The sequence below is a fragment of the Erinaceus europaeus genome, chromosome 9, assembly GCF_950295315.1.
Source record: "Erinaceus europaeus chromosome 9, mEriEur2.1, whole genome shotgun sequence".
NCBI classification, from domain to species: Eukaryota; Metazoa; Chordata; class Mammalia; order Eulipotyphla; family Erinaceidae; genus Erinaceus; species Erinaceus europaeus.
This window is the reverse complement of record NC_080170.1, coordinates 62,447,550-62,458,771: the sequence shown is the minus strand read 5'-3', so window position 1 is coordinate 62,458,771 and position 11,222 is coordinate 62,447,550. Positions and strand designations below refer to the sequence as shown.

Genomic DNA, 11,222 nt, shown 5'->3' with positions numbered 1-11,222 from the left:
AGTTAGTGCATTTTGGCAGATAAATTGACCCTAGCTGAAAAGAAAATATCTACTATTGCCTTTTACTTGGAAAGTTCTGGAGCATGGCTTCAGTGTCATTTGTACTCTGCAGTTAAATTTGATGAGATGTAATTGTTAATGAAAATAGTTAGGCATGGATGTCAGATGGTCACTCAAAGGATATGTCAAATTCATCTGAGATTTCCTAGATGAGGAAATATGCTAGCTGCTTTATAGCACACTATGAGGATCTGTTTATAAACTTGAAAAATGAATATGAACATTCTAGCGGCTGAGGTTGACATAGGTAAACAGGCAAATCACAGTATAATGTAGGAAAAATGAAACTAGTTAGCAAGTTAGTGGGATAATGGAATGAATGAAAAAAGCCACATAGATGGGGGTGGAGATTCTGAAGGCTTGTGTGCTAGAATGGACAGTGTTAGAGGGAGAATGCGACAGGAGGTAGGCACAGAAACTCAACTTTGTGGAAGGAGAGGTGAGACATTGAAAACAGAGGAGTGACTGATGGGTAGATCTTCATGTTCCGTTCCAATGCTTTTCTCTCATAAATTTTGCTGCCCCTCCCCTCACTTATACTACACTAGCTCCTTGCCCAGTGCATATATAAGGTAGGCTGTGTTTCTATGTCTTCCCAAGAGCCCAAGTGGTATAACCAACGAGTTAGGTGGCTGATCAAAGAGATAGTGGAAGAGAAGTGAATCTGAAATCTTATATCTTGAGGTAGAGTTTGCAGGAGGGACTGATTTATCAACTGTGCAAGAGAATTCTCTGAAGAAGTGGACAAGGGTGCTTTCCTTCTTTCCAATAATTATTTTTATTAATATATTTTACAAGACTGCAGTCGAAATAATATTAAATACAAATTTGATTTTTTTTTTATACAGAAAGTGTAATAAAGTTAAAATAGTTCCTTGGAATTTACAGCATTATTGCAATGCTTACAAAATTTTTGCATAGAGTGTGCAAGGATAGATGTTATTCAAATCAAAACAAAACTAGAAGTTCCTTTTCTTACATCACACCCAAACCTAGAGAAAAGCAAAACAAAACCAAAGCAAAAGTGACCCAAAGGCCAAACCCAGTTACTTAATGGGAATGGGGTTCCTTTTTCAGAATTTCCAGACAACTGGGATGTTTATGACCTTATTTTTTTCTGTTAAAAGCACCAGAATATAGTTTCTCCAGCCTTGCATGTAGCCAGCACCATGATGAGTGTTCTGTACTGCTTCCTTTTAAAACATGACCTCCTTCAGAAGGGTGCTTTGGCCTCTTCCTGGTCTCAAATGGGGAAAAAAAAAAACCTACCCAAAGTGTACCCAAGGTCAGATTTGCCTACTCTAAGTTCCTTTGGTTGGTCAAGGGGGGGTGGGGAAGATTTCTCTGGTATACAAGATAGCTTGATTTCTGGTTCTGGTGATATCAGTTCCATGGATCTCAAAAGTACTTGTTCCTGGTTAGCCATTGGAATACCTACATCATTGAAAGAAAATCCCTGAATGACTTACCCTACAACTGGGTCACTGACATTTTTTTTTTTTTTAGCTCACTCATTTAATAGGGTCTTATAAGGAGGTTGGGTCAGGCAAGCACTAGAATACTACAGCTGTCACTGGGGCTGGGTCTGTTGTGCTTGGTGAGCTCTGCCCACAGCACTTAGTGCTCACGTCTGTTCAGGGGCAGGTTAACAGCAGGACCTTAACAGGGCCCCACTAGTTTGTAACCAACTCAGACAGTCTCTGGCTGAGTTAACTATTGAAAATGACTTTAGGTCATTCAACTTAAACATATCAAATCCTGATCCTTTCAATCAGAAGATGAAAGTGCTCCCAAGCCACCAAATTGTGAAAAACTTTGGAAGCACTCAGCTTCTTCTTTCCCAGGTAGAGTGCCCCAACCTTATTTCCAAATCTAGGATACCAGTATGGATGTACAGGTTCAAGGTGAAAGAGTGCCACTGTTAAAATCCGAGTTGGTAAATGGGTTCTCTTTCCAATTCAGATCAGTTGTGGTGAAAGAACCTGTCCCTGGGAGAATGTGTGTTTTGGGGCATGATAATAAAGGTTTGTTTGTGGAACTCAAGCCCTTGTCACAGCCTCTGTGGCCATCTTGAGTATGGGATGCCTAGTGCAAGTCCTTACTAGTCTCATGTTGTATGGAATCAGGGAAAATACTAGAGTTAGAGTTCCTTTATTTCTTATTCTTTCTTTGAGTTTCACAACCAGTAAAGGTAGAGAAGCACAAAGCATTAAATAGTATTGATGACCTCATCAAAAATAAGCCTTTTGCAATGAGAAACAGGAAAAGAGGTGTGTATGTAGAAATATTGACTTGTGTAGCCAGACCTATAGAACACTGAACATTGATATTTTCTCTTGAATATAAGGATAGCTTTCAATTTGTAAGGATAAGACTTGATATATCAAACACACATAGAGAAAGTTATATATTTTTGGTTCCAGATTCAGTTATTAACAGAACATCTGTATTCACTTCAGGTGATGCAACTTTATTATTAAACACTGTCATGGATGAGACTCCAGAAGGAAAGGGAGGTAAAGTCTAACAGCATTGTTTTCTCAATAAGGTCTAATCTAGAACCTGGTGGGAAACACTTCTCAACATTTAAAGACATAGTTTGACATCTTGATGACTTCACCAGAGTGATCTGGAGTTAGATCCACATGACAGTTCTGACATTTTGTAGCTAGTGGTCTTGGGCAAGATTCTTAACCTCCCCAAACTTCAGTTTCCACATCTGTGTATTGGGACTAAAATAGATCCTATGGAAAAGGATTTTGAGGATGAAATATGTGAATGCAATGAATACTAAAATTAGGATTGTTGTCATATTTGGAGAATAGACTACAGTTTTTGTCTTTCTTAGGATGGGCTTTAGGTTCAAATACTGTCCTTGACTTTACATGAACTTTTGTGGCTGTGATTTTTCTGAGAAAGAACTTTGCTAAGATTCACAAAGGAACTCAAGAGTCCTTCCAAAGTTAGAGCTTTATGAATTAGGTGAAGAGTTCAATGCATGGGAAACCAAAGAAACACTGATGGTCTTCTTTGTCAATAAATTATATCTTTCTGCTCTTGGACAGTTTTCTGTGATTTTGTCCCTATGGAACCTGTGGAACAGCTTGGAGTCATTCACTTAGGAGAATATGAATTACTGCTTTATACTAAAATAACCCCAAAGGAGAAGTAGAGGGACTGCCAGACACCAGTCCAGGAGTGCAGAGTGACATTTAGATGAGACAGATGTTTCCTTCTTTCTCCAAACTTAGCTAATGTTCAATCTCCCTAGTGAGGCTATCTATGCATCTAATGCACCATTTTAGATCTCTGCTCTGGCTTTGTGGATAGGAACTGTACAAGGCTCCTTCTTCCTAGCAACTCCTCCATTCTCTGTTATGATTTCTGGCCTCAGGGGAGTGATACAGATGTCACTTGCTGGGCCAAACTCAGGGAGTAGCAGTCAGTTTTGCTGTTGATGGATTGAGCTCATCTATGGACCTGGTAATGTCAATATTATTATGATATCACCCTTTCCAGAGCACCAAGTGCCTGATTTGCTCTCCTTTTCTACAAGGGTGATTCCAATTTCCTACCCTAGCGGTATGTCTAGAAGGAAAGGGATGAGGGAAGACAGCCAAGGAAAATAGCTAAGTTGGGTCTCCCTCTCTGTGGAGCTGTTTTCTTTTACACTTGTGCTATAATAATTCTCCCAGGAGCTCCCCCACAAATACAGATATTCTCTCTGACACTAAATCCTACCCTGAAGCATCTCAAGATTTTAATCATGAAGCTAATTTTTTATTTTAGAATTACAGAAGCAAGTGCTGCTGTGTGTGTGTGTGTGTGTGTGTGTGTGTGTGTGTAGGGAGGGGCAGCAGGTTTTGGAATGCTTTACCTCTTATCAGAGATGGGGCTTTGGGAATGAGAAACTCTAGAGGAAGTTATATAACAATGGATCCTGATGTCCCCAATGAAGGAGATATACCTGTAATTCCAGTGTAGTGGCTGAGACAGCTTTAATGGCAACATGTTAGACATGGGGGAAACCTTCCAGCTAGAAGCTGATGCAAGAGTCAAAGAGAGACTTTATCTTGGAGATAAAATTCATGTCTTTGAAGATGATTTCTTTACATTCTAGTATATTTCCTCTTGCATTGCTACTGGGCCTCCATGAAAGTAGATCATTCTAGCAATCTCTTGACTACCTTTCTGTGTCTTGAGATTTCCTGATGCAGAGAGAGAGAGAGAGAGAGGAGGGGTTTTGTACATGACAGCTTACTTAGAGGAGAATGTCACCTTCTGTGCTGAAAAAATTAAGGATCAGGTGTACAAATGGAGAAATGTTTCTCTTTGGGTCAAGCATCATGTTACCTCATCTAAAATAAGCCAAAGCAAGATGCTCTCATTCAGCTGCTCCTGTGAGGGGAAGTATGCCTTCCTTTGGTTGGGTTCAGATAAAATGCCAAAAGGTGCCTTTGTTTTTACCTGGTGAGGGATTAGTCTAAGGTCGTGGTTTCCAATATAAAGACATTTTGTTAATTATGTGAATATTCATCCTTACAAGAACTTTTGCATAACTGATACTACAATAACAGTATTGAGTATAAGAGTCAAGCTGATAGGGATGGGTTGAGTGAAAGGGATAGAATAAAGGTACAGGTGTTGGAGTTCACATGAGATCCTTTGTCTTCCCTCCCCCAAAAGAACAAAGATGCAAATCCTTGGGAACCAAGTCAAAGTGGCAATGAGTTAGTTCATTCCAGCAAGGCTAGAAGGAAACACTAAACTGTCTATTTTCTTCCTGTTCAGTTTAAGATGTCTTCATAGAACCTTCTAAGGAGCTGCTGGTCCCACTGTCCCTTCCTACCTGGCATGATCATAGTGCCAGTAGTTCACTGTAGATGTGACTGACTGTGAGGACTATAGAAATGGAAAGAGATCCTGAATTTATATCTCAGGACTCATCTCTCACTTCTTGTCACACAATGACAAGGCTGGGGGGGTGATAACCCTCTATCTACTAAGCATCTTAAGAAAAAAATCTCCTGGGAGCCAGGTGCTGGACCATATACAAGGACTTAGGTTCAAGACTCCCTCTACAGCTCCACTGGCAACTGTGAAGCCTCAGAAGTCCGTATAGCAGTGCCTCTACTCCTGTTTCTCTTCTCCTCTCTATGTCTCTCATCTCTCTCTCCATATATATATGAAAAGGTAAATAAAGGCTGTCTGGGATAGTGATGTTATGCAGGCACTGAGTCCCACTGATAACCCTGGTGGCCAAAACTCTGGGAGAGCACAGCTTCTGCTTGCCAGGACACTTTCCCTAACCCCACCTTCTCTGTTCTCAGGAATCCTATGAGCCTTTGTTTCTTGGACAGGTGAGTTGCTGTTGGACATTGTGTAAGGCTGGCCTTTTCTGTGGTGTTTTTTTTCCAAACCTTGTTGTGAAGTTCCCCTATTTCCCTCCCATGTCTGGCATATAGCATGCATGGCCTCAGCTTGCCAGGGACCAGATAGTATTTTCTGTTTTATGAGCCAGGAGGATTGTAGCACTGCTACTCCCCCCAGATGGGACAGTATGTGCTCAGTCAAAGACTCTGGGGAGGTGGGAAGATGTGGCTGTGATATAGGGCTATGCTGTTTACAGAAACAGGATGAACTGATCCCTTTGATAGAGTTTGACCTCAAGCAATCTTTTGTCTATAACTGCTAGATTGTCAGTGAAAATCATCCCAAAGAAAATGGATACAGAGGAAGTTCAAAGTTTAAGTTCATATAATCTATATCTTCAGTAACATAACAATTTAAAAGCCTCAGATCCAGGTCTTCCTAGATACTGTGTCTCTGAAGACCTTCACCACACTCTGCAAGTTGCTCAAGACTGGACTTTGATGACTTATAACCAAAGTGGACTCAGTGATAGACATATCTGGTGATCAAGTTTCAGTATATAAAACTCCTCTGAAGAGTAGTCACTAAAACTTCTAGAATGCGGAAGAGTCACTGGAGCTCTATGTTACCCTACCCACTGTTTAATATAATGAAAGGTATGATTTTCTAGAAGATACAAAGATTAAAAAGAATCTCATGTTTTGCAATTAAAGATGATCAGAGATTTTTAATGTAAAAGATATATATTTTTCCAGAGTTCAGGTAAAATTTGCTCTCATGACCATGGACAAATATTTTAGTTAGAGGAAGTTTGAAGGAGGGAAAAAAAGATACATTGAAAAATGTAGAAAGCATTTTACTGACTTCTGAAGTCTGAACTGAAGCCCATACTTAAATCTAGGCTTCATACCTGATATACTGTGGCCACTGAGCACAAATAAAACCCAGGATTTTATATCATGTCTTTCTCCTACTGGTGCTTGGTTTCTATTCTTGGTTGTTATTGTTTTCATTCCGTTTGTGATCCCATCACCTTTGGGATTAAATTTTTACAAGTAGAATCACATCAGCTATTTCTAGTGGTATAAAATTTCCAAAGTGCTGATCTCAGACTTTTGTTTTATGGTCAAAATAAAATCAGAGGAAATAGGCCCAGAGAACTGTTTATTTTCTTCCCATCCAGGGATCAAGTGTATGGCATGGCTAATACCAAAATGGTTGTCTTCTTAAAACAACCATATCTATGGGTATACAGCCATAAAGGACATCACAGCCACACTTGTTTATCTGAAGGATATAAATAAATGCTTCTAGTTGCCAAGGAACATCTTTCCTGGCTTGGCAGAACCCTGTGTGTGGTGTGTGCAGCTTCTACAAGTCTGACCCCACAGGATATAAATCATACAGATCCCCTGTGACCTGATACATTTGTATGAGTAAGGCCCCACTTCTACTACTTATGTGGTCTTAGGGTCTCTGAGCAGACTGCCTCTTCTGTATGGAATGCTGAGCAAGAGCAACTGCAGGGGGCCTGAGGTTTGGATGCCAACAGGACCACTAGTCAGAGTGGAACCCCCCCCCACTCCAGTCCCTATTTCTAAGTGGCCAAGTGGCACACAACTTGCATTTTCCCACCCCCTTGAGTGTCTATTCAGGGACCTCAGATCTCTTCCTCATCTCCTCCAACCACACTTCCCATTTGTGAAATGATAAAAAAACAAAGAAACAAACAAACAAATGAAAAAACTATGTCGAGTAAAAAAAAAAAAAAAAGGCATTCAGGACTGCATCAAACACTACTTCACTGAGGGTCTCAGGGCCACAGGGAGCCAGGTGGCAGCTAGAGCCACCTGAGCCCCTTTGTCCCCAGCCTGGGCTCCCAGGAGTCTAGTCTGCCAGTCCCTGGGTAGTTAACTGGTTCTGAAGACACTTCCATTGTGTGACTCCCCCACTCCCCTCCAATCACCCCAAATAAAGGACAGGTAAGGACGCGATAAATAGGATGTGCTTCTCCTTGCTGAGTGCATTGGCTTAAGGCATAGGCACGGTTCCCCCTCTTTGAACAGAGATGGTGTAATCCCCTGTCCCAGCACAAGAGCTGGCCAGGGTGACCCTGGAGCATGACAATGAAGGTGGTGGGGTGGCAGGTGGCGATGGCGGGAATTTGGGGACAGATCTACATCTGGGGGTGCAGGGACTGCCTAGCCACAGGGGATAGAAAGATTGGGGTGGAGACATCTGACTTTTTCTGTATCAATTGTCAGAGGGCCTGCACTGCTTTAGGGCCCTTGACGCTTGGGTCTCTCTTGTTTGAACAAACATCTAAGTATGGATCTGGGAATGTAATTATCCCAACCTTGAAAAATTTTCTAAGAGGGCAGAAACCAGAGAAAGCCCCTGTTCATGTCTTTAAAAACAACACATATCTCTAAACCATCTGCCAATTCGAAAACACTAACAATAAATTATCAGGTTCCCATGGGACTGGGCAGTAGCCTGCCTGGTAGACTGTACATATTACCATGCTTGAGGACCCAGGTTCAAGCCCCTAGTTCCCACTTGTGTGTGTGTATGTTGGGGGGGGGGGGTAAGTGGTAAGTGGTAGAACATGCTACAGTTGTTTCTTTTTCTTTCTCTCTCTCTCTCTATACCCTATCCCCAGGGGAAAAAAAAGGCCACCATGAGCAGTAGAGTCATAATGCAGGTATAAAGTCCAAGTGAAAGACCTGCTAAAATTAACTTAGATCTCCTTGGCTGCTGCTCTCAATTAAGACTCCTGGCTCCAAGGAGTTTATCTTGGGTAAGGGTTCTGCTTTTAAGGATTTTGATTTATCTGATCATCTGGGGGTAGAGTCTACTACTGATAAAGCCAGAGTTGAGGACATAACAGGTAGAAACATTTCTGTCTTGCAGATAGGCATATTTGCCTGTTTAGCCTTTACCTGCTGGCCTGGTGAGGTGCTTTCAGTTCCAGAAGCAGCTGCTCTCCTGTTCTGGTATGACAGACACACTCCTTTGCTGACTGTGTGTGTGTGTGTGTGGGGGGGGGGGGGGGTCGGAGATAGAGGCCTGGAGCAAGAAGTGAGGCATCTGGAGCTGGGAGAGATGCTTGCTCTTGCCTTAAATCCCTCCCCACTCATCCATCCATCTATCCATCCAGCTACTGGGCCCTGGATGCAAAGGCAAAGAAGACTTTTTGAGTCCCCATGGCTGATTTTGGTGACATTGCTCTAACCCCAGGTTAAAGAGAAGAGACACTGGCAGCCTCTCTGGAGCTAGGGAAAAAAAGAAAAGAAGACTCATGGTCTTAGGACAAGGGTCTCCATGACTGAGTGTGAGTTGGAGATTCCCGCTATCGCCAACCTGTGATGACTAACGGGGAGGGGGAGAGGAATGCCGGTCCTCAGACATGAGGGTGCACCTTGGCAAGAGTGCAGCACACTGGATTGAGGCAAGGGGCCAGGGAGCTCAGGTCTGACTGGGAGTTCAGGTATGATTGCGTGCTTGGTGGGGCTGGGATGGATGTGACAGTGGGCATCACAGGGTCACCCCATGGTTTCTTTTGTACTGAAACCTCATTTTATACAGAGGATATATATATATTTATTTATATATATTTATATATATTTATATCCACCTACACACGCTTAGCACACACACATGGATAAACACACTCACATTCACACACACACACACACACACACACACAAAGTCTTTGATAGGCTTTCTGTGTTGGAGTAAAAAGAGATGGTAGCCAGAGTCTGGAGCCAGGAAGGCCTGGTCCTTGGCAGCCAGTGTCCACCAAGCAATGTCCCTCAGAGACAGACATTTGTGTTGATCTGGCAGGTGGAGCCAGTCCCTGCTTGGGCCAGGAAGAGCCTCCCGTTGGCGCAGACACAGACCTCGTAGACCTTCTGCCTTGTCCCTGTGGCCGTGTAGGATCCGTGAGGCAGTCTAGGTAGTCTGATTCTTGCAGCATCTAACTTAATCTGGAAAGAGTGGATGGGGAAGAAAGAGCCTGTTAGAAGCTAGGCCAGTGCCTCTGGTGTTCAGAAGCAGCAGCTGAATGGCTCATCTAGCTGAAGGAGAACCTACTGAGTGCTGAGTATTCTCAGCAAACTCTGGAATGCAGGTGAATAAATCCCTCTCCCCACCCCCAGAAACAGACAGTGCTGCTCTTGTCTGTTGAGTCACTTGCCAGTGACTATTATGTAGAGTCTGATCTGAGGCATAGGGTGAAATATGCTAGGTTCATACATTTTTCTTTTCTATGGGACATCATGGGCCCCAGGTGGGTCTGTGCGCATGACATAATTTTTAGAATATGTAGCAGGTTCCAGTCTTAAATGGCTATTGATACTGTAACCAATTCCTCCAGAGTTTCAATTCTAATAGCTCTCAGCAGCAATTGTGATGCTGTCACCGTGTGTGTGTGTGTGTGTGTGTGTGTGTGTGTGTGTGTGTGTCCCAGTTTGTGCTATTGGGAGAGATAGGGAATTTTTTTTTTTTTTTTTTTGATTACCACTAAGGCTTCACCACTCCTGGATGACAGAGAGAGAGAGAGAGAGAGAGAGTCCGTCCATAGCACCACAGCTTCCTTTTGTTCCGTGGGGATCAGGTTTGAACCTGGGTCATTTGTATGGCAAAGCATCACATTATTCAGTCCTGAGGAGTAATGATAAATAAAATGCTTTGTCTGACTGGGTGGCCTGTCTTCTAAAACAAAGATGGAGGGCTGTGGCTGGAGAAATAGTTCAACTGGTCAAGCATTGGACTTTCATGCCCTGATGTACCAGAGTGGTGCTTTGGCTTGCCTCTCCTCTTTGCCTTGTGTGCAATTCTTTCTCATATATAAAACATAAAATAAATATATTAAATAAAACTAATGCTGCAAATGACAAACAAATGAAATGGCAGTCTTGATGAACAGAGGCTGGTGGAGAGTGATAACCTCTATCTTTAAAAGATGTCAGAGATGTCAGGGGCTGGGCAGTGGTGCAGCGGGTTAAGTGCACATGGCACAAAGTACACAGACCAGCTTAGGGATCCTGGTTCAAGCCCTCGGTTCCCCATTGCAGGGGGGTCACTTCACAAGCGGTGAAGCAGGTCTGCAGGTGTCTTTTTCTTCCCCTCTGTCCTCTCTCTCGATTTCTCTCTGTCCTATTCAACAACAAAAACAAAACAAAACAAACAAAAAACTACAACAGCAATGGCAACAAAAATGGGAAAAATGGCCTCCAGGAGTAGTGGATTCATAGTGTGGGCACCAAGACCCAGCCATAACACTGGAGGCAAAAAAAAAAAAATCACCATACATGAGGACCCAGGTTCAAGCCACTGGTCCCCAACTGTAGGGGAAATCTTCATAAGTAGTGCTGGGTGCCACTCCTCTCTAGGTAAGCTCCAGTGATAATCTTAGCGGCAAAATAAGCAAACAACAACAACAACAAAACACATCTTTCTTCTTCTGTTAAAGTAATTCTTACTTAGAAAAGTTCACTTGTAAGGGCTAGGTGGTGGTGTTCATGTTACAATGTGCAAGGACCAGGGTTTGAGCCCTGGTCCCTACCTTCAGGGGGAAAGCTTTGCAAGTGGTGAAGCAGTGCTGCAAGTATCTCTCTGTCTCTCTCTATCTCCCCTTCTCTCTCGATTTCTGGTTGTCTCTATCCAATAAATAAAAAAAAGATAATTAAAAATAAAAGTTCACTTGTGAACACTATAAAGGCATTTGAAGAAAAAGCATTTTTAGCCAAATCATATTCTCTTTGTCTTACATAGTTTGTAAAAAC

General features: G+C 42.5%; 1 protein-coding gene across 3 annotated transcripts in view; it reads right to left on the bottom strand.

Moving 5' to 3' along the window:
- Positions 1–814: 814 nt before the first annotated feature.
- The window catches only part of SGCD (sarcoglycan delta), a 423,227-nt gene continuing 412,819 nt past the window's right edge, over positions 815–11,222 (bottom strand). For all 3 annotated transcript variants that reach the window (XM_060198044.1, XM_007528637.3, XM_060198045.1), the window contains one exon: positions 815–9,422. In XM_060198044.1, coding sequence (XP_060054027.1) covers positions 9,249–9,422 — 174 coding nt within the window. In that variant the 3' untranslated portion in view covers positions 815–9,248. The remainder of the gene's footprint in view (positions 9,423–11,222) is intronic.